At 47.3% G+C, this 27,718-nt stretch overlaps 1 protein-coding gene across 1 annotated transcript; it reads left to right on the forward strand.

Moving 5' to 3' along the window:
* Window positions 1–27,672, forward strand: LOC140194691 (insulin-like growth factor 1). Its single transcript, XM_072251949.1, has 4 exons — window positions 1–81; window positions 7,835–7,976; window positions 18,616–18,755; window positions 25,152–27,672. The coding sequence occupies exons 1-4, from the start codon at window positions 37–39 to the stop codon at window positions 25,317–25,319; spliced, it is 495 nt and encodes a 164-aa protein (XP_072108050.1). The 5' UTR covers window positions 1–36; the 3' UTR covers window positions 25,320–27,672.
* The last annotated feature ends 46 nt before the right edge of the window (window positions 27,673–27,718 follow it).

A 27,718-nucleotide genomic window follows, 5' to 3' on the forward strand; every position in this document is an offset into this window, starting at 1 on the left:
AGGATCGCAGAGGAGAGTCGCACTACAGACCCCATCATGAACTCTACACACAGCTCCATCTGCTGCAGTTGTGCACTACAGGTGACCTTCTTTGTCCGATATTTGTGCCAATTTGTGTTTGACATCTTTGAAGTCAACCACAAGTCATGTTCATAACTCTCATAATTTAACTGGAGTTCTTTTATTTATTACTGGGGAGATTTTGTGCTGGATTTTTCCATTGGCATGGCAAAAGCTGGGGTATCAGGGTAGCGGCATGGTTGGCGCGGTCACTTTGCGGCGCTAGGCATCACCAATCGGGGTTCGAATCCTGCCGTTGTTCGCCAGGAGTTCGCATGCCTCGACACTTCAAAGACGCACGGGATAGGGTTAGTGAGTTGCCGGCATGCTGTGTTGGCGCCAGAAACGTGGCGGTACTGGCGGGCTGCTGCCCTCAGCACAATTCCCGCTGATTTGATTGGACGCAAGTGACGCATTTCACACTATGTTTCGACGTACATGTGACAAGTAAAGCTCATCTCTCAATCTGATGTGGAGCTTCAGTTGTCTTGACCAGGGCATTCGTTCTGCTCTGGTGAGGCTGGAAACAATGTAAAAAAAGTTAGAAGTGGATTAAAGCAGGGTGGGCAGAAGTGACTCTAGGGAAGGAGAGAGAGAATCAGAATCAGGTTTAATGTCACTGGCATATGTGTTGTTTTGTGCAGCAGTACCGTGCAATGCATAATAATAAACACAATAAGAGGAAGAAACTGCACCAAAAACTCTGGAACTAAAACAAGACATTAAACAAGAAAATAAAAAAAGAAAATAAATTAAATAAGTAGTGCAAAAGAGAGGGGATAAATACTGAGGTAGCTTACATGGGTTCATTGTGCATTCAGAAATCCGATGCCAGAGGTGAGGAAACTGCTCTTGAATAATTTGAGTGTGTGTCCTCTGGCTCCTGTATCTCCTCCCTGATGGTAGCAATGAGAAGAGGGCATGGCTAATGGGGGTCCTTACCACCCTTTTGAGGCATTGCCCTTTGAAGGTGCCCTTGATGCTGGGTAGGCTGGTGCCCATGATGGAGCTGGCTGAGTTTACAAGTTTCTGAGAGAGACAGAGAGAGAGATGGGGGGTGATTCAGAGAGGGAGCACAGAGGTGAAGGAGCAAAAGGGGTAAACTAAAAACAATATTGGGTGGTGGAAACGGGAGCAAGAGGATGAAAAATTACAGAATTTGGGCAGAGCGTAATGAGTGAGAAGTAAGGGCGCCACAGTATCGAAGCAGTTAGTGTGACGGGGCATTGAGATCCAGAGTTCAGTCCCGGCGTCCTCTGTAAGGAGTCCGTACATCCTCGTTGTGGAATGCGTGGGTTTTCTCAGGATGTTCCAGTTTCCTCCCACAGTCCAAAAATATACCGGTTAGTAGGTTAATTGGTCACAGTGAGTTGTCCCGTGATTAGGCTAGGGTTAAGTCGGTGGCTTGCTGGGCCGGAAGGGCCTGTTTCATGCTGTATCTCAATAAAATCAAATCAGGAGACAGTGAGAAATGACAGCAATGATATAGAGGAAGACAGAAGAAGAAGAAAGCATGGGTGCAAATAGAGAGAGGAATATAGAAGGTATTAACCATTGTCTTTGAAAACTTCTGAGCGGTGAGTTTCAGAAGTAAAGAGAGGCTGCTGGAGTGTATTTACAGGCAGAGGTGATGGCTCATGAAGGGAAAGCAGAGAACTCTCTCCATACACTGAAGAATCTCCGACTTGAAAGGAGCAGTGGCGCTTGTTGGTTCAGAGTTCGGTTGCTAACTCTGCTGGCAAGCGGAACATTCACAGCTGGGCTGACGAGGCAGGCTCTGAGCTCCAGGCAACGTATGGCAAGATTTATTAAGGGCTGATGCCAAGAAAGCTCCGAGGTGCGGATAAAGTTAAAATCATATCTTAAAAGGAAATGCTTTAAATTTTTATCTGAAAGAGTCAGTATCTGTGCATAGTCTAAGTGTATGTAAAGACTTTTCACTAATGTACATTTCTGTAGAAGTTTCCTGTACTGATGGAAGTCCATTCTCTCCATATCCTGTGCCAGTGTATACAATGTTCTTATGTTACATGTCTGAGTCTGCATGCACAGTATCTCTCCTGGGTGTTATAGCAGCTTAATCTACACCTTTACCCATTTGGTTTCACCAATCACCTTCTCGCTGTCCCCCTTCCCCACCACCTCCACCTTTTTTATCTTGGTGCCTTCCCCCTTCTGTTCCGGTCCTGATGAGGGGTCTTGGCCCAAAATGTTGACAGTTTATTCATAACCTGCCGAGCTCCTCCAGCATTTTGTGTGTGTTTGACATCGGTCAGGAGGAAGATGGCATACACGCCCGAGGGTGGATGAAGAAGCTGGCGGGTGATAGGTGGAAAAGGGAATGGCTTGAAGAAGAAAGAATCTGATCGGAGAGGAGAGTGGACCATGGGAGAAAAGGAAGGAGGGGGGACACTAGAGGGAGGTAATTGAGGAGAAGACAAGGGGTGACACAGGACCCAGAGTGGCAATAGAAGGAGAGGGTAGGGAGAAAAGTCTGAAGTTAGAGAAATCGATGTTTATGCCATCAGGTTGTCCACTCTTCCATCTTCATATTCTGGCTTTTTCCTCCAATCTTTCCTAGTCCTGATGAAGGGCCTCAGCCCAAACATCAGCTGTTTACTTCCCCTCCATAGAGGCTGCCTGACCTGCTGAGTTCCTCCAGCATTTTGTCTGTAGTGCTCAGGTTTTCCAGCAACTGCAGAATCTTTTGCATTTATAATCCAGACAAGTTAGTATGTACAATATGATACTGCAGATGTCTATACGTTCAGCCAGCTCTCATCATGGGCATTATCCTCCCTAGCATCGAGGACATCCTCAAAATGCGATGCCTAGAGAAGGTGGCATCCATCATTAAGGACCCCCGACACCCAGGACATGTCCTCTTCTCATTGCTACCATCAGGGAAGGGTGAAAGGAACCTGAAAACACACGCTAAAAATTTTCTGAACAGCTACTCCTCCAGCATAGGGTTTCTGAATGGTCCAGGGACCCAGTTGTAAAGGTTGACTGTTTATTCCTCTCCGTAGATGCTGCCTGACCTGCTGAGCAATTTGTGTGCCTTGCTCTGGATTCCCAGTGCCTGCGGAATCTCTTGTGTTTAACACTGCCTCACTATTTTTGCTCTCTTTTTGCAGTGCCTTTTTGACTTTTACATGTGTTTGCTATTGTAACAGAGTAATATTTGTGTGTACAGCACTGTTCTGCTGCAGGAAAACATCACATTTCACGGCATAGGTCAGTGATAGTAAATGATTCCGACTCACATTCACGAAATGTTCACGAACACATTCAGTAGGTGTGTATCATGCAACTACCAGAGGTAGTACAGAATACAACTCAAAAACCATATATTTGGGCAGAAGGGGCTCCTCTAGGAGAAGAAAGACTCTGATCTCAAACCCCTGCTGCTTTACAGTGATAGCTACTCGGGTCTGTCGGCATCCTGTGAGTATCTGCAGATACTGCCCCAGTCTGCGTTGCCCCCGTGGTATCTGAACTCTAACTCCATACAACGTTCTTCCCCACAACCATGGGCAAACTGCCCCAGTGTTATTAGCTGTGTGTTATAGGGGAGAGAACAGCGAGAGCCAGTGACGAGTAAATAGGGATGTGGATTGTGCTCACTATGGCTGGCTCATTAAGGCTGTCATAGCTGGGGCGGAGGTAGTGGGGATAAGCTCCCACTACTTACTGAATGCTGCTAATGGTGTGTGTCTCAAATAGCCTTTGACAACCCAGTCCAGCTCTCCTGCCCTTCATGTGTGGTTTAGCTACTAACCCATTTCTACTGTCAGGAGAAGGGGCAAAGGTGGGTTATTGGTGCCTTAAAACCAGTTGCTTTCAGCAGGTGGGGCAAATCAGCTCATTGAGGAGAGGGGAAACTCTGATTTCAAAGCTCCGCTGTCTTGTGGCTATACCCACTCGTGGGTAAGCCTTCAGGAGTAAACTCAAAGACAGACTCCGGAGCTGGAGTCCCGAAGGCAGTCCTATGTTGAGTCCAACGCTGACTGGCAACTCTTGCGACCCCTCTGGTGCCAAAAATGTTTTTGCCGTTCCTTTGAGTTCATCAGCTGTGTGGAAAAAGGGAGCCTGCTGCACGGGCAGCAACTTGCTCTCCATATCTTGCTGCTCTGGCCTGTGTAGACAGCTGGGGTGTCAGCCCCGATCGATGAAGGGCCTACTCCAGACTGTGCTAATGTGGTATCAGGGAAACGCAGACAAAGAAGCAGAGCACGTGGCATGCAGCAGTAATGGCGTCCAAGGTTCAGGAGTTTCATTAATTATGTTACAGTGTGCACCCATTGTAATAGAAAACTGGATATACTGTTAGAATGTGGACAATCGTGTTACTCTGTCATCAGGATCTAGTATGTTACTTAGCCACCATTCTGTTGTCAGAATGTAGTTTTACTCACCGAGAATGTAAAAGCTCTGCCACATTCATACTCAGGCGGGTCAGCTTTGAACGGTCTCCCTCCCGGTGAGCCCCAGTTTTTAGTAACTCACCTGTTATTCTGGTCGCCACGCTGTGCAATCTTTCAGTTTGCTCCTTCATGGGTGCGGTGTCCTGGCCACAGTGCCCCCTGCGAGCTGTGGCCGAGTATCTGAGTACAGTTTCGGGCACCATGCCTGACTCTGGCGAGTCCCTCTACAACCCTTCCTGTGCCATCATCTGCTTGTGTCTCAGCCTAACTCACACTAAAGGCACAGGGCACAGGATAGACAGGTACCGGGTAGTGTCTTGTTGTGTGATCAGTAGGGAATAGTGACAGACTGTGAACAGCATCACACACGTTTCCACACTTCCAGTGCCAACGTAGGATGCCCACAACTCACCAACCCTAATCTACACACCTTTGGAATGTAGGAGGAAACTGGAAGAAACGGGCAGAACTGACTGTCGGAGAGCTTGTTTGTCCTTCCTGGGGAATTTGTGGGTTTTCTCCGGATGGTCTGGTTTCTCCCCGCAGCCGAAAGACGATGGTAGGTTGGTAGCTTAACTGGTCATTGTAGGTTGTCCTGTGACCGGCTGGTTAAATCGGGGGTTGCTGGGCGGAGCAGCTCAAAGGGCCAGAAGGGCCTATTACATGCCGTATCTCTAAAAACAAAATGGCGTTACACTTACCACTACGGTAAGTGTACGCACTCTCATAATAATATCTCAGTGCTTGATGCCTCACTGTGGGACTACCTGTGCTGTGCTCGAGTCTGTGAGCGTATGTACAATATCTCAACCTGTTAAACAAACCACAGCTACACCTGGGTCTCATTTACCAGTGGCGGTAAACCTTACTTACTCAAGTCCCGTCAACCCTACTGGGGCACAGGCTGCCGACAGTAGCTCACCAGATTCCCCTATCCTGGGCCAGTCTTTCAAACTGTGTTCCAGGTCTCACTTATATTCTTGGTATATCCTTCCTCACCCAGGAAGCTTCTGTTGGCTTTTCTGTAGCTCTGGGTTTTTAGGGGATGGAGTTGCCCATCCCTCCTCCTTTACCTGCTGGGCTTGGTAACGTCCATGACAGGGTTGAAGGTAACCATTATTGAGTCTAATACCGCCCTTAAGTTTACATCATGTGTTTTTGAGGGTTTAGGGAATTATTTGTCCATAACTAAAGAGACTGGGTGGTGAGGAGGGATCACAGACAGGGAAAAGAGTGAAAGACAATCCCGGCTTTAGTTCAGTTGGTGGGAATATCCTGCCAGTTAAAAGGAATCTATATCTGTGCATTCCACACAAATCAATTCCAAACATGAGCACATTGAGATAGTGCAAAGGGAGAAACTGTAACACAACATTGAACAGCACAGGCCCTTCGGCCCACAATATTGTGCCTTTCCACAATCTAAACTTTCCCTTCCACGTAGCCCTCCATTTTCCTGTCATCCATATGCCTATCTGACAGTCTGTTAAATTGGGGGGTTTGATTATGTTGGCTGCTTTTTCGAGGCAGCTAGCGGTGTGGACAGAGTCCAGGAACGGGAGGCATGGTCCTGCGATGAACTGAGCTGTGTCCACAACTTGCTGCAATTTCTTGCAGCCCCTGGGCAAAGCAGTAGCCATTCTAAGCATCCAGACGGATGGCTTTCTGTGGTGTGTCTGTAGCAGTGGGTGAGGGTCAATGCTGAATTTTGTCAAGCGTCTGTTTGCCACCACTGTCCACCGGTGAGTGTGTGTTATACCACCGAGCAGAAGTCGAGGAAATATTTCAGTAGGTGTTTGAGGAGAATTGGTGAGTCGCCAAAGACACTCGCAAATGGTTCAGTGGTTCAATGTAATACTGGAGAGTGTATACCATATGCAACCTGAAATTCTTACTTTTCACAGACATCCATGAAACAGAACACAAACCCAAAGACTGAATGACAGAAAACGTTAGAACCCCAATGTCCCCCTTCTTCTTCCCATGCACAAGCAACAACCTCCCCCCACCACCCACATGCAAACAGTAGCAAAGCCCCTGAGACCATGACCTAGAGACTATCAAACACTATTGTCCATCCCAGCACTCTCTCTCACTCGTAGGGGAGTGAGAGGTATCATTCCTGCCACAGCGAGAAGGGAGACCAACAGCTCACTGTTTCCATGTTACAGTCTGCAGGGCTGCTTATTTTGACAGCAGCGTACACTGCTGTCTTGATGACTCAATCTCTCACGACACTTCAGTCAGCGACACTGGTAAGGAATCAGGCCATTCGTGGGGTCGCACTCTGAAGGCGCACGACTTCCAGGCCGCTCTTGGAAATATCGAAGCCAGGCTGCTCGGCAAGTTCCAAGAGGGAGAACCCATTGCCGTGAAGAACCACGGTTTGAGTGCAGCTGCAGATCATGGACTCTGACAGGACCCCAGCTAGCTCAGAAAGTGAGAAAAAAAACATTAAAAGAGAAGAAATTAAACTGTTTCCTGGACAAACTGGAAGAAGTCGCACAGGTTCACAAAAACCTTTGCTGCCACCTTTAGCTCCTCCCATGTTCTACAGATGTACATGGAGAGCATTCTAACTGGCTGTATCACCGTCTGGCATAGAGGGGAGGAAGGTGCTGCTGCACAGGATCGGGAAAAGCTGAAGAAAGTTGTAAACTCTGCAGGCTCCATTAAGGGCACTGGCCTCCCCTGCATCCAGGGCATCTTCAAAAGGCGTCCATCATTAAAGACTTCCATCACCCGGGACATGCCCTCTTCTCACTGCTACCATCAGGGAGGATGTACAGGAAGCTGAAGACACGCACTCAGCATCTCAGGAACAACTAATTCCCTCCACCTTTAGATTCGTGAAGGGACAATGAACCCATGCACACCTCATCAATATTTTTCTCTCTTCTTGCACTACTTGTTTAATTTCTTACTGTCAAGGACTCTTCATCTCATGTTCTTGATATACATTTATTATTATTGTTATTATCATCTTCTTTTGCATTTGCACAGTCTGTTGTCCTCTGTGAATTATTTGTCTGTCCTGTTCGGTTCCATTTTTCATTGATTTTATTGTGTTTCTTGGATTTTCTGAGTATGCCCGCAAGAAAATGAATCTCAGGTGTGTATGTAGTGACATATACCTACTTTGATGATAAATATAGATAGATAGATATAGACACACACATTTTATTGTAATAGTCTTTTTTTATTTTTATGCATTGCATTGCACTGCCGCCACAAAACAACCAATTTCACAACACTTGCCAGTGATAAGAAAGCTGATTCTGGTTCTGAGCTGAGTGAGTGTAGCCACTGGCTGGTCTGAAGTTGTTCTTTGTTTCTTCCCCGGGCAGGTCCATACACTGAATCGCTTCTGCATGCTCCTATGTTGCCTCATTATCTTGCCCCAGTGGCCAGTGGTGGCTGAGAATCTCTGTGGTTCCGAGCTCGTGGACACGCTGCAGTTTGTCTGTGGAGAACGAGGCTTTTATTTCGGTGAGTTCTCGCTTAAAACCTTTTGATTCCCATGTTTGTTTTCCAGGGCAGATCGGTCAGGGGGGGGGGGGCCTTATTTCTGATCCTCTTAAACACACAAGGTTCTGCAGATGCTGGACATCCTAAGCAACACACACAAAATGCTGGAAGAACTCAGCATCCATGGCAATCAATAAACAGTCGATGTCTTGGGCACAGAATTTTCATCAGGACTGGAAAAGAAAACATCGGAATAAAATGTTTGGTGGGATGGGAAGTTTGACAAGTTAGAAGGTGACGGGTGAAGCTGGGTGGATGGGGAAGGTGGAAGGGTGGAGAGGAAGGAATCTGATTGAAGAGGAGAGTGAAGCGTAGGGAAAGGGAAGGACAAGGGGCACCATGAGGAGGTGATAGGCAGGGAAGAAGAGTTAAGAGGCCAGAGAGAGGAATAGAAAAAGAGGGAAGGGGGTGGAAAAATAATTACTGAGAGGAAACAATAGACCTTCGTGCTATCAGGTTGGTGGCTTTGCTTTCGATTTCAACCATACTCTTGCATTAATGTAAGTTAATGTGAACATTTCCAACAAGATGCTCAAGTGAATACCTTTCCATTTTATGGATTAGCCATCTGGCCGCTAAGTTGCAGCTTGTTGAGCCATCGGGGAACCTGCCTTCTTCTCATTGCTACCGTTACTGAGGAGGTACAGGAGTCTGGAGACACACACTCAACATTTTAAGAACAGCTTCTTCCCCTCTGCCATCAAATTTCTGAATGGTCTATGAATTCATGAACTCTACCTCACTAACTTGCTCTCTTTTTGCACGACTGATCTTACTATACTTCTGATTTGACCTTATTGTTATGCATTGTACTGTACTGCTACCTTTTTACAAATGTTTATCCACAAAGCTAATTGTAATTTCAAATTACGACATGTTCACTACACCAGCCCACACACCTCCTCCCTCACTTCCATTCAGAGCCCCAAACAGATCTTCCAGGTGAGACAACACGTCACCTGCATACCTGCTGGGTTCGTCTATTGTGCCTGGTGCTCCCGAAGCAGCCTCCTCTGCATTAGTAAGACCCGTGGTAAATTGGCGGATCACCTTGCTGAGCACCTCTGCACCATCTTCCTGGTGGCCAAACATTTTAATTTCTATTCCCATTCCCGTTCTGATGTGCTGATCCATGCCTCCTCTTGTGCCAAGATGAGCCCACCCTCAGAGTGGAGAAGCAACATTTTACCTCCTGTCTGGCTGACCTCCCACCTGATGGTATGAATATGAATTTCTCCTTCTGGTGAAAGAATTCCTTCCTATTCTTCACTCTGACCTTTCATGGTTTCTCACCTGCCTATTACTTCCCCTGTGTGTCCCCTCCTCCCTCCCTTTTTCCTGTTGTCCACTCTCCTCTCCAGTCAGATTCTTTCTCCTCCAGCCCTTGACCTTTCCCACCACCTGGCTTCACCTATCGCCTTCAAGATAGCCTGATTCCCCTCCCACTTAATTCTAGCATCTTCCCTCTTCCTATCCAATCCTGAAGAAGGGTCTTGGCCCAAAACGTCTACTGTTTATTCATTTACACAGATGCTGCCTGACATGCTGAGTTCTTCCAGCATTTTGTGTGGTGTTGCTCTGGACTTCCAGCATCTGCAGATTTTCTTGTGTTCAGCATAATCAAAGACCCCACACACCCCCGACATTCTTCTTTCTTCCGTCTGCCGTTGGGCAGAAAATACAAAACCAGGCTCAAGGTCAGTTTGTATCCCACTGTGATCAGACTATTGGAGAGCTCCCTGTCACGATGGAAAGTACTACAGGGCTATTAAAACAAAAACTTCACACCATCTTAAAAGTTTCTCCCTCATCTCCCTCAGGCAGTTAATCTGATCAACCATTCTAGTTACCCACTCACCCCCTGTATCTATTACCCCTGTGACTGATCAACCATTCCAGTTACCCACCCACCCCCTGCATCTATGACCCCCGTGACTTCATTGTACTGTAAACAGTTTAAATCACATTTTATAATGCTGCTTACAATGTAAATACATTCTGTTATTTATGTAATTATGCACATTTTATTCCACATTTATAGTTGTGGTCATAGTCCAGTCCACCGTGCAAACAAGCCTCCTGTTCATTGACTCCATTTATATTTAAGCCTGCCGCAGGCAAGCAGCGAGCATAATTAAAGACCTTTCGCACCCCAATCTTTCCAGCTTCGCAATCAGAATCAGATTCAGATTTATTTATCAGGTGTACATTGTACCAGATAGTGGATTACATCAGCTATGTTAGTAGCCAACACAACCCAAGGATGCCCCAGGGCCAGCCCTTAGGTGCTGGCCCACACACACAAATGAGAGAGTTTTGTAGAGGTTGTTGGTAATAGGTGTTTCTAATAATGAAGGAGCTCTCACTGCCGATTACAAGCACGGGAAATTCATTCAACAGTTCAGCAGAAGCTTCCTTGGTGATTAAGCGATGAAATCTGGCTGGCCTAAGGCAAAAAGGTCTCGACACAGTTAAAGGCAGGATGAACCACGCCACAGCAGCGTAGCAATTAACATGATGCTCGGGGCGTCAGAGTTCAGAGGTCAATTGCAGCGACGTCTGTAAGCCAGTTTCTACGTTCCTTCCCGCATGTGTGTGGGTTTCCTTCAGCTGTTCCAGTTCCCTCCCACAGTCCAAGGATGAATCAGTTCATAGGTGAAATTGTCATTGCAAATTGTCCCGTGACTAGATTAGAGTTAAATAGGTGGGCTCCCGATGAGGACTGGCTCTTGGACCTGTCTGAGTTCCTTCATCTGAAGTCAATAATCAGCTCTTTGGTCTTGCTGACATTGAGTGAGAGGTTGTTGCTGTGGCACCACTCAGCCAGATTTTCAATCTCCCTCCTGTATGCTGATTTGTCACCAGCTTTGGTTCAGCCAGCGGCAGTGGTGTCATTAGCAAATTTAAATATGGACTTGGAGCATATGAAGATCACTATGGGCCAAAGGGCCTGTTCTGTGCTGTAATATTCTAGGTTCAAAGTTCAGCATAAATGTGTTATCAAATTACCTGCGGCACATGACACTATGTGCAACCCGGAGATCCATTTTCTTGTAGGCATTCACAGTAAATACACACAATAGAGTCAGTGAAGAACTGCTCACGATGTCAGACAGACAACCGATGTGCAGAAGACAACAGGCTGTCCAAATACTATGACATGCCCTGCGGTACAGTAGTCCTGAGCCATCCACCAGAGACTCAGTTACAGCTTATGAGATGTCTGCTCTGCTGCTCCAAGTTGTTCAGAGCTTGGATCTGATCTCCTTCCAAAACATTCCTAAGTATAGGATATGGTCTGTGGGTGAGTGAAGATGATTGGGTTGTCAGAAGAGTTAGCTGTTGTCCTCTGTGAGTGGTTGGAATGTTTAACCTTCAAGATGAAACTTTGCCAGATAATGTCAGAGAAAAAAAAATCAGATGTTAAGTTCATTTGCCTTTTATTTCTCTGAAATCAGGGGCACGCCGAAGCTACAGTTTGCTTTCAAATCTTCAAGACTTTGGCCTGCTCTACACAATAGGGCCCATATGTGGAGCTACATGGACCAAATATTCATCCCAGATGTTGGGTACGGAGCCAAGATTAAACAAAATAAGACTCCTTCTTGTGTCTAATTGAACCCAGTGTATGCACTGATTATGCGAGCAGTTGCTTGAACTCTTTGGCCCAACAAGATAAATCATAAGGCCGTAAGACATAGGAGCAGAATTAGACCAGTTGGCACAGTAGGTACACTGCACCATTCTTTTTTAACTTCATTCTCCCTTCTTCTCCTTGTAGTCCTTAATGTCCTGATCAATCAATAACCTATCAACCTCTGCCTTAAATACACCCAATGACTTGGCCTCCATAGCCGTCTGCGGCAATGAATTCCACAGATTCACCACCCTCTGGCTAAAGAAATTCCTCCTCATCTCTGTTCTAAATGGACATCCCTCTCTTCTGAGTCTGTGCCCTCTGGTCCAAGATTCCCCCACTATAGGAAACATCCTCTCCACATCCCCTCTATCTAGTCCTTCCAATATTCGGTATTTTTCAATGAGAATTCCCCCCCCCCCATTCTTCTAAACTCCAACAAATAAAAGGCTCAGAGTCATCAAACGCTCCTCATACTTTAACCCTTTCATTCCTGGGATTCTTCCCATGAACCTCCTCTGCATCCTCTCTGATGCCAGCACACCCTTCCTTAGATGAGGGGTCCAAAACGGCTCACACTACTCCAAATCTGGGCTGACCAATGGCTTATAAAGTCTCAGTGTTACATCCTTAAACACTCCTCCTTAACCAGGAAATGAACCTGGTCTGCAGCGGTGAGAGTACTGAATCCTAGCCATCAGACCGCCAGTCTTAAGTTTTAAAGACATGTCCTTTTATTCTGAGTCTATGCTTGTAGATTCTAGATTATCCTTCCAAGGGAAACTTCCTCTCCATGCCCACGCTATCCAGGCCTTTCAAAATCTGGTAGGTTTCAATGAGATCCCCCTCATCTTTCTAAACTCCAGTGAGCACAGGCCCAGAACCATCAATGCTCCTCATACATTAACCCTTTCACTCCTGGGATTTTTCTTTAGAACTTCCTCTGGACCCACTCCAATGACAGCATCAGAGCATGCTTTCCTCAGATAAAGAGCCCAAAATTATTCACAATATTCCAAATGCGCTCCGACCAACCCTGTATGAAGCCGAGCATTACATCATTGCCTTTACGTTGTCGCCGTCTCAAAGTGAATGCCAACATTTCACTTTCCTTCCTTACTACTGAATCAATCTGCAAGATAACCTTAAGACAATCCTGAACTAGGACTCCCATGTCCCTAGTGTGCAGGTGAGAATACAGGTCCTCTGAATACCTCTTTGTACCTCCCATTCGTCAAGAAACCAACCATCTTGCCTATGTGCTGGCTTTGGAGGAAGTCTAGAAAAACTTCACAAGAATTAACCAAGAAATAAAAGAGGTAACATTATGAGGAACACTTGACATCCCTCAGTCTGTACTCAGTAGAATTCAGAAGGATGAAGGAAAGAATCTCATTGAAGACCACCAGATATTAAAACTAGTATATAGGTGGAGAGGATGATTTAATTAGAGAGAGAGTTTGCGTTCCAGGAGCATGGATTCAAAATTAAGATATTGCTAAGGCAATGGTCATACCATATTTGAAATATTGTGAGCAGTTTTACGTCCCTTATCTAAGAAAGGACGTGCTGGCATTCGAATGGGTCCAATGGAGGTTCATCAGACTGATCCCGGGAATGAAAGGGTTAACACATGAGGTGTGTTTGATGGCTCAGGGCCTCTACTTGCTGGAGTTTAGAAAAATGATGGGGGATCTGATTGAAACGTACCAAATATTGAAAGGCCTAGATAGTGTGGACGTGGAAAGAATGTTTCCCAGAGTGGGGAAGTCTAGGACCAGAGAGCACAGCCTCAGAATAGAAAGGCATCCCGTTAGAACAGAGATGAGGAGTTTCTTCACCAGAGGGAGGTGATTCTGTGGAATTCATCGCCACAGATAGTTGAGGAGGCCAAGTCACTGGGTATATTTGATTGACAGGTTCTTGATTGGTAAAGGGGGTTAAGAGTTACATGGGAGAATTGGGCTGAAAAAGTTCAGCTGTGATGGAATGGCAGAGTAGACTTGATGGGCCGAGTGACCACATTTTGTCCCAAAATTTTATGGTCTTATGGTCTCATTTACGGTGGCCAGTTAACCTACCGTCCTGCACGTGTTTGGAGGATATCTCTGACATCCTCCCCATAATTTCCTCTAATCACCTTAAAATTAGCCATTTACACCCTGGAGAAAAGTCCCCGGCTGTTCACTTTATCTATGACCCTTATCATCTTGTACACCTCTATCAAGTCACCTTTCATCCTCCTTCGCTCCAGAGAGAAAAACCCAGCACCCTCAACCTATCCTCATAAGACATGCTCCTGGTAAATCTCCTCTACACCCTCTCTAAAGCCTCCATATCCTTCCTAAAATGAGGACACCTGATCTGACCACCGTTCCAAGTGTGGTCTAACTGGCATTTTATGGAGCTGAAGGTTTACTAAGGGGTTCTAGCTATCTGAAGAGACTGCAACATCTCAAGGCCTGGGATAAAGGAAATTGCTGGGAGGTGGTGGTAACTTCAAATGCAATCACCAGCATGCGATTGGCGAAGACTCTTGGAATGGACGCCACAGTGGTGCAGCTGGTGGACCAGAGAGTCAGAAAGCCAGGTTCGTTCCTGACCTTTGGTGCTGCCCAATCTGCCTGTTACCAAGTGAGTTTCGTTAAGGCGCTTCGGTCTCCTCCCGTAGCCCTATATTGTGTGGGTCGGTAGAGTCATAGACAGCTCTTGCACAGAAACAGACCCTTTGGCTCATCTAGTCCATGCTGACCTTCTCTGCTGAGTCCCATCGACCCACACCTAGAGCAAAACCCTCCATAGCCCTCCCATCCTTGTCCAAACTTCTCTTAAAAATTGCAATCAAACATGCTTGGCACTTGCTCACTCTCTCCACCATCTGACTGAAGAAGTTCTCCCTCAAGTTCCCTTAAGCATTTCACCTTTCACCCTTAACCCATGACCTCCAGTTCTTCTCTCACCCAAACTCTGTGGAAAAGCATCAGGTGAATTGTAAGTCATGTGTTGATGAACGGTAGAATCTGCTGGTGAAAATGTGTGGAGAGTAAATAACAGAATTATTGTAGCCTCCACGTAACTGGCTATTTTGTACTCAATGTAGACCCCGTTGGTCCGAAGGTCTATTTCCACACTGCCCAACACCACGAATGTACAGCAAAACATAACAGTCCTTGGACTTGGTGATACTTTCCGTGGCCACTTTATTATGTATATCTCTACACCTTATCAGACAATCACCTGGCAACACAATGCATAAAAGTATGCAGACATGGCCAAGAGGTACAGTTGCTGTACGGACCAAACATCAGAATGGGGAAGAAGTGTGACCTAAGTGACTTTGACCATGGAATGATTGTTGGTGCCAGATGGGGTGGTTTGGGTATCTCAGAAACTGCTGATTTCCTAGGGTTTTCACACACAACAGTCTCTAGAGTTTGCAGAGAATGGCGCAAAAAACAAACAAAAAAAAATCTAGTGAGTGGCAGTTCTGTGGGTGAAAACCCCTTATAATGAGAGAGGTCAGAGGAGAATAGCCTGACTGGGAAGGCGACAGTAACTCAAATGACCACGCAATGGTGTGCAGAAGAGCATCTCTGAATGCACAACACGTTGAACTTTGAAGTGGATGGGCTACAGCAGCAGAAGACTACTGACATACACTTAGTGACCAGGAGACATCTAATAAAGAGGTCACTGAGTATATGTTTTCTCCTTTCAATCAATAGATGCAGGAATATTGATCTCACCCCTTCAAACTTCCAGGGACATTAATGCCAAATTTGCCCTCTCCCTAGTAGTCTGTCACATCCCACTTCCAGTCTGATCTTTGCACTCAAAACGCTGGGGGATCTCTATGGAAATGAATAAACAGTCAATGTTTCAGGCCAAGACCCTTCAGGACTGGAACAGAAGGGGGCAGAAGCCAGAATAAGAAGGTGAGGGGAGGGGAAGGAGTACAAGCTGGCAGGTGATAGGTGAGTCCAGGTGAGGGGGAGTGGTGGGTGGGTAGGGAATGAAGTAAGAAGCTGGGAGATGATAGGTGGAAGAGGGAAAGGGCTGGAGAAGCAATCTGCTAGGAGAGGAGAGTGGACCACGGGAGAAGGAGGTGGTGAACTAGAGGGAGGTGATGAGCAGATGAAGAGAAGAGAAGGGGTGAGAGGGAATTAGAATGGGAATGGAAAAGAGAGAAGGGGGAGGGGGAGAAATTAATGGAAGTTAGATAAATCAATGTCATAAACACAAGAAATTCTGCAGACGCTGGAAACCTTAAGCAACACACATAATGCTGGAGGAACTCAGCAGGTCTGGCGGCTTCTATGGAGAAGGATAAACAGTTGACATTTTGGGCTGAGACCTTTCATCGGAACCGGAGAGGAAGTGAGAGGAAGCCAAATGAAGAAGGTGGGTGGAGGGGAAGTGCAAGCTGGCAGGTGAAGGTGAGCCCAGCTGAGGGAGAAGGCAGCTGGGTGAGATAGGGATGGTTAAGGCTGAAACCCTTCACAAGGACTCTGAGCCCCCCAAACCTTCCATGTCTGGCCCCTTGCATTTTTACAGTGAGCCTCAAGGAACCTCATTTCCCATCTGAGCTCATTTCCCCAGGGTATCACCTGGGTTAGATCTCACAACAATACAGCACAAGGAAAGGCCTTTCAGCCCACGTTGTCTTGCCAAACATGATGCCAAATCAACAAAATCTCTTCTGCCTGTCGTTCAAGTTCAAGTGCGGTTTATTGTAGGAAACCAGAGCCCCCAGTGGAAACCCAAGCGCTCACGGGAATATCGTAAGAATTCCTTACAGAGGGTGCCGGAATCTGAACTCTGGAATGCCCCAAGCTGTGATAGTGTCGCGCTAGCTGCTACGTTATGGTGGGACGCCCAATGGCAGTTTATGTTGGCGCTGGAAACCTGGCGCAACAGTGGACTTTTGGCCCAATTAAGTGGCTGCACCAATTAGCCGATGTTTCATGGAAATCGTTAAAAAACTATTAAAAAAGACAAAATGAGTAGAAAATTATGTATTTACATGAAATACAGTACAAATGAGAACACTACCAATACTATTACAGTTCCATAAAACTGTGTATTAGTTCCTAATAGTTAAAGACGGAGGAATTTATCCAGTGTACGCAATGAACAAAATCAGTGTGGCCACCCAGTGCAGATAGTGGACTGTCTTCATACTATGCTTTTGACGAATGTATCTTCCAAATCTTCTTTTCATTGCAATATTCGGGACGATTGCCGATCCCTTCAAACTCTTCATAGTTTCTAGCTTGTTGAAGTAGTCATTTTCACTCCCAGCTGTTTCTGGCATCTCTGAGCCCGAATGGTTGAAACCGCAGTGAGCAGAACAGTTCTGAATTGTTTTACTGCTTATTTCTTGCCAATTAGCCATGACAAAAATCGCTGCTTTTTGAACACAAACACACGCAACAGATACTATTTAAAATCTGTTCACTCGAACTTGGTGTAGTGTCTAATGGCCGCACAATGGCACGCAACTGACGCTAACTAGAATTTGTTCAGCCCTAACTTCGCAGCATGATGTCCCAAATAAACGAAGTGAATCCTGGCTATTTTCTTGACTAGTTTTTGTTCTTTAAGAGTTGTCCCAAATAAGCAGCTCACCAATTAACTGATGGCCCAATTAACCAGAATCCACTGCACGTGCCTGGATTGTGTTGCCGGGGGAGATGGTGGAAACAGATATAATACCAATGTTTCAGAGGCATTCAGACAGGCATCTGAACAGGTAGGGAATGGAAAGAAAGAGTCTCGGCCCAAAACACTGACTGTTCACCCCTCTCCAAAGGTGCTGCCTGACCTGTTGAGTTCCTCCAGCACTTTGTGTGTGTTGCTCTGGATTTCCAGCAGCTGCAGAATCTCCTGTGTTTATGATTGGCTCTTTCCAACAGTAGTCTGTTTTTATGTGGGGTTTCCAGCGTCATGTTTTGATCATGGTGTCTCAGACTGAGCACTGACTGAGAAGAGCTAGAATTCACTGTTGGGGAGTACTCTTCCACGCGTAATGCTGGCTCAGGGATAGAGGTCAAATTGGAATTTGGGGACAGGAATGTGTAGTTGTTAGAAGCCAGATTATGGTTTAATTTAATTGAATTTAATTTTGAGATATAACAGCATTACAGGCCTTTCTGGTTCAATTGCACGGCCCATTTGTACCCATGTGACCAATTAACCTACCAACCCGTATGTCTTTGTAATGTGGGAGGAAACCAGAGCACCTGGAGGAAAGCCTTGTCACAGGGAGGACACATAAACCCCTTACAAACAGAGGCAGGAATTGAACCCAGGTCACTGACACTGTGAAAGCATTATGCTAACCACTATACTACCATGCTACCCTGAGGACAGACCAGGCCTCCGCTCCACATTTGGAGGCCAACCATGAGGTCCAAGGGCTGGTCAGTTAGAGTGCACTGATTTCGAGCCTGGAGTTTGTCTGCAGTTCAGGGTCCTGCATTCAGATAGAGCAGGGTGGAGGTCTATACCGAAGATTCATTGGAAATCTGGAATTCAAAGGCCGACGGCTGGTGGCTGAAGCCTGAAGCCTGGAGACTGGAGATCGGAGGCCCAGAGGCCTGCTCAGGAGTTAGAGGAATGTCTGTGTATGTGTGTGTGACGGAGGAATGGGGCTTGTTTGGTTGCATGCTGTGTGCTGTGTTTTTCTGCTGATTATAGCAGGCATGCAATGTTGGTGCCAGAATGGGCTGTGACACTTGCAGGTTGCCCCCTCCACATCCTTCGGTTGTGCTGGTTGTTAACGTCAAAGAAGCATTTCACTGCATGTTTCAACGTATGCATGATTAACAAACGAATCTTAATCTGAATTTACTGGGGCTAGCTGGCCAGGGACCTTGGTTTGGTGAGAAGTATTCAGATCGATCGAGAAACAGCTGACGGGGAGTACAGTGCCAGAAAATAACTGTGACCTCTGCTCCCCAGATAAGAATTCCGTAAAGCCAAGTACAGGGATTGTGGAGAGATGCTGTTTCAAAAGCTGTGACTTGCAGCTACTGGAATCATACTGCGCGACACCGGAGACGTTGAACTCCATGCCCCTGTTTATTCCCACCCAACGCCAGGTAAGGAGACCAGCTTTCACAATGGGTTAGCGTCTCTCGGGCAAACTGACTGAGAAGTAAAACTCCAATAGTCCAATATCCTCAGAACACCAGGCAGATTCTCTAGACTAGTGGATGTAACTCTGGATTCATAGCCCAACGCAATATCATGTCACGTAGTAATGCAATAAAATATTCCAGAAAGTATTAGCCATTTCTACCCTGTGGAAAAGTCTCTGGCTTCCCACTTGATCCATGCCTCTTATCAAGTCATCTCTCATCCTCCTCCGCTCCAGAGAGAAAAGCCCTTGCACCCTCAACCGATCCTCATAAGGATCACCGAAACACAGAGGAACAGGAGTACAGAAACAGAGGCACAGGAGTACAGGAACACAGAGGCACAGGAGTACAGGAACACAGAGGCACAGGAGTAAGGAACAGAGAGGCACAGGAGCACAGGAACACAGAGGCACAGGAGTACAGGAACACAGAGGCACAGGAGCACAGGAACACAGAGGCACAGGAGTACAGGAACACAGAGGCACAGGAGCACAGGAACACAGAGGCACAGGAGTACAGGAACACAGAGGCACAGGAGCACAGGAACACAGAGGCACAGGAGTAAGGAACAGAGAGGCACAGGAGCACAGGAACACAGAGGCACAGGAGTACAGGAACACAGAGGCACAGGAGTAAGGAACACAGAGGCACAGGAGCACAGGAACACAGAGGCACAGGAGCACAGGAACACAGAGGCACAGGAGTACAGGAACACAGAGGCACAGGAGTACAGGAACAGAGAGGCACAGGAGTACAGGAACACAGAGGCACAGGAGTAAGGAATACAGAGGCACAGGAGCACAGGAACACAGAGGCACAGGAGTAAGGAACAGAGAGGCACAGGAGTACAGGAACAGAGGCACAGGAGCACAGGAACACAGAGGCACAGGAGCACAGGAACACAGAGGCACAGGAGCACAGGAACACAGAGGCACAGGAGTAAGGAACAGAGAGGCACAGGAGCACAGGAACACAGAGGCACAGGAGTAAGGAACAGAGAGGCACAGGAGCACAGGAACACAGAGGCACAGGAGCACAGGAACACAGAGGCACAGGAGCACAGGAACACAGAGGCACAGGAGCACAGGAACACAGAGGCACAGGAGTACAGGAACACAGAGGCACAGGAGCACAGGAACACAGAGGCACAGGAGTACAGGAACACAGAGGCACAGGAGCACAGGAACACAGAGGCACAGGAGCACAGGAACACAGAGGCACAGGAGTACAGGAACACAGAGGCACAGGAGTACAGGAACAGAGAGGCACAGGAGCACAGGAACACAGAGGCACAGGAGCACAGGAACACAGAGGCACAGGAGCACAGGAACACAGAGGCACAGGAGTAGAGGAACACAGAAGCACAGGAGCACAGGAACACAGAGGCACAGGAGTTCAGGAACACAGAGGCACAGGAGCACAGGAACACAGAGGCACAGGAGTAATGAACGGAGAGGCACAGGAGCACAGGAACACAGAGGCACAGGAGCACAGGAACACAGAGGCACAGGAGTACAGGAACACAGAGGCACAGGAGTTCAGGAACACAGAGGCACAGGAGCACAGGAACACAGAGGCACAGGAGCACAGGAACACAGAGGCACAGGAGTAAGGAACAGAGAGGCACAGGAGCACAGGAACACAGAGGAACAGGAGTACAGAAACAGAGGCACAGGAGCACAGGAACACAGAGGCACAGGAGTACAGGAACACAGAGGCACAGGAGCACAGGAACACAGAGGCACAGGAGCACAGGAACACAGAGGCACAGGAGTAAGGAACAGAGAGGCACAGGAGCACAGGAACACAGAGGCACAGGAGTAAGGAACAGAGAGGCACAGGAGCACAGGAACACAGAGGCACAGGAGTAAGGAACAGAGAGGCACAGGAGCACAGGAACACAGAGGCACAGGAGTACAGGAACACAGAGGCACAGGAGCACAGGAACACAGAGGCACAGGAGTACAGGAACAGAGAGGCACAGGAGCACAGGAACACAGAGGAACAGGAGTACAGAAACAGAGGCACAGGAGTACAGGAACAGAGAGGCACAGGAGCACAGGAACACAGAGGCACAGGAATACAGGAACACAGAGGCACAGGAGTACAGGAACAGAGGTACAGGAGTACAGGAACACAGAGGCACAGGAGTACAGGAGCAGAGAGGCACAGGAGTACAGGAACAGAGGTACAGGAGTACAGGAACAGAGAGGCACAGGAGCACAGGAACACAGAGGCACAGGAGCACAGGAACACAGAGGCACAGGAGTACAGGAACAGAGAGGCACAGGAGCACAGGAACACAGAGGCACAGGAGTACAGGAACAGAGAGGTACAGGAGTACAGGAACAGAGAGGCACAGGAGTACAGGAACAGAGGCACAGGAGTACAGGAACAGAGAGGCACAGGAGTACAGGAACACAGAGGCACAGGAGTACAGGAACACAGAGGCACAGGAGTACAGGAACAGAGGCACAGGAGCACAGGAACACAGAGGCACAGGAGTAAGGAACAGAGAGGTACAGGAGTACAGGAACAGAGAGGCACAGGAGTACAGGAACAGAGGCACAGGAGTACAGAAACAGAGGCACAGGAGTACAGGAACAGAGAGGCACAGGAGCACAGGAACACAGAGGTACAGGAGCACAGGAACACAGAGGCACAGGAGTTCAGGAACACAGAGGCACAGGAGCACAGGAACACAGAGGCACAGGAGTAATGAACGGAGAGGCACAGGAGCACAGGAACACAGAGGCACAGGAGCACAGGAACACAGAGGCACAGGAGTACAGGAACACAGAGGCACAGGAGTTCAGGAACACAGAGGCACAGGAGCACAGGAACACAGAGGCACAGGAGCACAGGAACACAGAGGCACAGGAGTAAGGAACAGAGAGGCACAGGAGCACAGGAACACAGAGGAACAGGAGTACAGAAACAGAGGCACAGGAGCACAGGAACACAGAGGCACAGGAGTACAGGAACACAGAGGCACAGGAGCACAGGAACACAGAGGCACAGGAGCACAGGAACACAGAGGCACAGGAGTAAGGAACAGAGAGGCACAGGAGCACAGGAACACAGAGGCACAGGAGTAAGGAACAGAGAGGCACAGGAGCACAGGAACACAGAGGCACAGGAGTAAGGAACAGAGAGGCACAGGAGCACAGGAACACAGAGGCACAGGAGTACAGGAACACAGAGGCACAGGAGCACAGGAACACAGAGGCACAGGAGTACAGGAACAGAGAGGCACAGGAGCACAGGAACACAGAGGAACAGGAGTACAGAAACAGAGGCACAGGAGTACAGGAACAGAGAGGCACAGGAGCACAGGAACACAGAGGCACAGGAATACAGGAACACAGAGGCACAGGAGTACAGGAACAGAGGTACAGGAGTACAGGAACACAGAGGCACAGGAGTACAGGAGCAGAGAGGCACAGGAGTACAGGAACAGAGGTACAGGAGTACAGGAACAGAGAGGCACAGGAGCACAGGAACACAGAGGCACAGGAGCACAGGAACACAGAGGCACAGGAGTACAGGAACAGAGAGGCACAGGAGCACAGGAACACAGAGGCACAGGAGTACAGGAACAGAGAGGTACAGGAGTACAGGAACAGAGAGGCACAGGAGTACAGGAACAGAGGCACAGGAGTACAGGAACAGAGAGGCACAGGAGTACAGGAACACAGAGGCACAGGAGTACAGGAACACAGAGGCACAGGAGTACAGGAACAGAGGCACAGGAGCACAGGAACACAGAGGCACAGGAGTAAGGAACAGAGAGGTACAGGAGTACAGGAACAGAGAGGCACAGGAGTACAGGAACAGAGGCACAGGAGTACAGAAACAGAGGCACAGGAGTACAGGAACAGAGAGGCACAGGAGCACAGGAACACAGAGGCACAGGAGTACAGGAACAGAGAGGCACAGGAGCACAGGAACACAGAGGCACAGGAGCACAGGAACACAGAGGCACAGGAGCACAGGAACACAGAGGCACAGGAGTAAGGAACAGAGAGGTACAGGAGTACAGGAACAGAGAGGCACAGGAGTACAGGAACAGAGGCACAGGAGTACAGAAACAGAGGCACAGGAGTACAGGAACAGAGAGGCACAGGAGCACAGGAACACAGAGGCACAGGAGTAAGGAACACAGAGGCACAGGAGTAAGGAACAGAGAGGCACAGGAACACAGAGGCACAGGAGTAGAGGAACACAGAAGCACAGGAGTTCAGGAACACAGAGGCACAGGAGCACAGGAACACAGAGGCACAGGAGTAATGAACGGAGAGGCACAGGAGCACAGGAACACAGAGGCACAGGAGCACAGGAACAGAGAGGCACAGGAGTACAGGAACACAGAGGCACAGGAGTACAGGAACACAGAGGCACAGGAGTAAGGAACAGAGAGGCACAGGAACACAGAGGCACAGGAGTAGAGGAACACAGAAGCACAGGAGCACAGAAACACAGAGGCACAGGAGTAAGGAACACAGAGGCACAGGAGTAAGGAACAGAGAGGCACAGAAACACAGAGGCACAGGAGTAAGGAACACAGAGGCACAGGAGTAAGGAACACAGAGGCACAGGAGTAAGGAACAGAGAGGCACAGGAACACAGAGGCACAGGAGTAGAGGAACACAGAAGCACAGGAGCACAGGAACACAGAGGCACAGGAGCACAGGAACACAGAGGCACAGGAGTAATGAACGGAGAGGCACAGGAGCACAGGAACACAGAGGCACAGGAGCACAGGAACAGAGAGGCACAGGAGTACAGGAACACAGAGGCACAGGAGTAGAGGAACACAGAAGCACAGGACCACAGAAGCACAGGAGTGCAGGAACGCAAACATTCAGATGCCTCTTCATGAAATTATACTGGGTTTCCACTCAAATACAACTGAAGGGGTGTAAAGTAAATTACCTGGGCCAGGGCAGTTCCTGTGGATTATTGCCAATGGGTGAGGGGGAGATGTACTGTCTCCTCACTGCTGCCATCAGGAAGAAGTACAAGAGCCTCAGGACTCACACCATCAGGTTCTGGAACAGTTATTACCTCTCAACCATCAGGCTCTTGAGCCAGAGGGGAAAACACTCAGTTTCACCCACTCTATCACTGAACTGTTCCCCTTGACTTACTTTGAAGGACTCTTCATCTCATGTTCTCCATATTTATTGCTTATTTATTATTATTATTATTATTATTTTTGTTTCTTTTTGTATTTGCACAGTTGTTGATTTTTTTTGCACATTGGTTGCTGTCCGTCCTATTACATGTGGTCTTTCATTAATTCTATTGTCTTTCTTGATTTACTATGAATGCCCAAAAGAAAGTGAATCTTGGGGTTGTATACGGTGATAAATATGTGCTTTAATAATAAATTTACTTTGAATTTTAGGATACTGTGCACAGCTATTGACAGTCGGTGTTTGTGTTTATTGACAATCATGGGCTGAGATCCTATACAGTCAGACACATGTGGGGTACTGTTGTGAAGTTAGTGAAGTTACCCACCCACGTAGTACAGAGACAGTCACAGGCAGGTGGTGGGTGTTTTCTTCTTGATGGATTTAACTATGGATGTGGTGGGGTGGGCTGAGTTCGAAGCAAATTCAGTGTTGGGGTGAGTGAAGTTATCCGCTCTGGTTCAAGAGCCTGATGGTTCAGGGGTAACAACTGTTCCTGAACCCTGGTGGTGTGGGGTCTGTTTCTGTCACATGTGACTCTGTGACAAGTGCCAATAATCCTGTGCTTGGGAATTATGCTCATGTGGTGAGCATTGGGCCTTAATCCAGTTTTACAGGAGCACTATTGAGAGCGTTCTGACTGTCTGGTACGGGAATTGCAAGGCACCTGACCATAGGTCCCCACAAAGGATTGTGAGGACTGCCTAGAGGATCACTGGGTCTCTCTTCCACCCATCTGAGATATTTATCAGGAATGCTGCGTGTGCATTGTCAATGATCCCTCCCATCCATAACAACCAACTCTTTGACCCCACCCTCCCCAATCAGGCAGAAGATACTGTAGCAATAGGACAAGGACTGTTAGGATGGGAAACAACTTCTTCCCCTAGGTTGTAACACAACTGAACTCCCTCCCATCACCCAGACCTCATCCCGTACGAAGCACCAGTAGTATTTTACTATTTACTTGTTCATTTATATTGTAAATGCACCTTATTATTTGTGGTAATATTATTTTATGTGTTAAATATGTGAGTTATATGTATTGTGTTGTGCACCTTGGTCTGGAGGAACGTTGTTTTGTTTGGTGATATATATGTGTATGGTTGAATGACGATAAATCTGAACTTGAATTGATACTTATTTCATCTCTTTTCAGGAGGATATTTTACACAGGTCATACAAAGGGAACAAGTTGTCCCAGTGGCTTTTAAGAAGCAAGCATGCAGTTCAGGATCCGAGCTCCCCCCGCAGTCAGCCATCTTTGATGGCTCAGCTGAGCAAGATGCCAAGGAAGGCCGCAGGACCCCAGCGAACAAGGTTATGATAGCACAGAGGAAGGAGGGAAGGCAGGACGCACTAATTCCCACAGGTCTTTCCTCTTCGACGTTACTGTGAATTCGATGCTAACGATCAAAATCAGAATGGAGAAGTGAGCTGGAGTGAACCAGTGGATTTTGTTCAGCAAAAAGTTTTGCTCATCACGCTGTTCTGAACTGTTTTGCGCTCTCTCTCCTCACTCTTGTGCCTCTGCTCACTCTCATCGTCTGGCCAAGAGGAAGAAACTCACAATTCCTGCAACAGAACTTCAAACAACTGATTCGCAATTTGCCCTGTAGCCAAGATCGACTTCCCGCGTGGGCTCTTTGTTAGAGGAAAGTGAGGATATCTGGACAGAAAGTAACTGAAAATCACACTCACTCACTAAGTTTCCTCAGGCAAAGCACATGAAGCCTACGTTTCGGACGTCAAGTTCACCCGCAAGTTTGAGTTCCAATTTATCATCGTCACTGTTACTTTCAAGTTTATTTATTAGTGATACAGCGCGGAATAGACCTTTCCAGCCCTACGAGCCACTCTACCCAGCAACCCCCAACGACCCCGACTTAACCCTTAACCCACTCACAGGACAATTTACAATGACCAATTGACCCACCCGGTACATCGTTGGACTGTGGGAGGGCACCGAAGCACCCGGAGATACACCCACACGTTCCATGGAGAGGATGTACAGAGACTCCTTACAGAGGTCACCGGGATTGAACTCTGAACTTTGCACCCTGAGCTGTTATAGCGTCACACTAACCACTATGTTACCATGGCACCCAAAATACTGTGGACATTGGGTGACAGAATTATAAATAGATCGTGCTCAGGATGGGTCAGGCAGAATCAGTGGAGAGAGAGAGGCTTTGGCAATCTATTATCTATTAATTATGAGATGATTATCTATTATATCTATTATAATAGATATAATCTATTATCTATAATATTATTACAATAGATGATCTATTACCTATTATTGTAGATCTATTATCTATTATCATTTCTCCAGAGATGCTGTCCAACCTGCTGAGCATTTCCAGTACTTTCTCTCCCTAGTAACATCTCATCAAATGTCGTAGAATTGGGTGGCAGAAAAAGCCTGAAGCAGCATGGAAGCCGGATGGGGCAGGGGCTGCGGTGGGGGAAGGGGAAGGGTGAGGAAGGTCGCATAAAATCCTCCTGTGAACTTGGCACAGTCAACCTACCCGCAAAAGACCTTTCCCTCCATGAAGTCTTAAGCAAAATGAAGCAAAATCGGATGTGGCATTGGCTGGCTTCACAATGATCAATCACCTACAGAGGAGTGTTCTGACCATTGGCACTGGTCAACTTCAGTGACAATTGTAGGTGCCCATTGTCTCCGATGTCAAATTATCTATAGCTGTACTTAATGCCTGTTGACTTACTTTGTATGTGCAGTGGATCAGTGGATTCTGGTTCATTGGGACACATCAGGACCAGTACATTTTGGGCCCAATTATAACATTCAAGATGATTGATGATTCCTTCAAATTCTTTGTAGTTCTTAACTTGAAGCAGTGAAAATGTTTAATTTTCACTCCTGGCCGTTTCTGGCATCTCCAAGGCAGTGAGCAGAGCAGATCTGAATTGTCTTTCTGCTTATTTCTCACTAACTATCAGCGACGGTGATCACTGCTTTTTGAACACGAACATGCATAACTGATGCTACATAAAAACTGTTTAATCTAAGCATGGTGCAGTGTCTAACAGCCACACGATGCTAGGTAGAAACTGCTCGGCAACCGTGTCCTGCTCCAATTAAGCAGCACAGTGTCCCAAATAAACAAAGGAAATCCGACTATTTTCTCAATTCGTTTTTGTCCTTTAAGAGCTGTCCCAAATAACTGGCTGCCCTGATTAACCAATGGCCCAATTCACTGGAATCCACTGTATCCCATCACAATTTGTCTAGGACCATGTGACATCATTACAGGTCTTTGCCAGTATTACAACACATTACAGTGTGACTCTACCATAACCCATTGCTATTATATACCAGAATATTGCAATGTCGATCCACTAATTTTCAGTATTCACAGTGGATGATGTGCTTTATAAACTTAAACTTTCTCTTAGTCTTTGTATTGTCAGTGTGCAAAGGAATAAAGAGAGATTTCCGCTTTCTGGGAAGTGCCTAGCAGTTAGCGTAATGCTACCGCAGCGCCGGTGAACGGGTTCAGATCTGCCTCTGTTTGTAACAACTTTCTACAGTTTCCTGGTGACCATGTGGATTTCCTCCGACTGGTCTGGTCTCCTCCCACATCCCAAAGGCATATTGGTTAGCAGGTTAATTGGGTGTAATTGGCCAGAAGGGCCTCTTAACTTGCTGTATCCCTAAGTAATAAAATAAATATATGAAGTTAAATGTGGAAATTTAGC

Source organism: Mobula birostris, chromosome 3 (assembly GCF_030028105.1).
Source record: "Mobula birostris isolate sMobBir1 chromosome 3, sMobBir1.hap1, whole genome shotgun sequence".
Taxonomy (NCBI): domain Eukaryota; kingdom Metazoa; phylum Chordata; class Chondrichthyes; order Myliobatiformes; family Myliobatidae; genus Mobula; species Mobula birostris.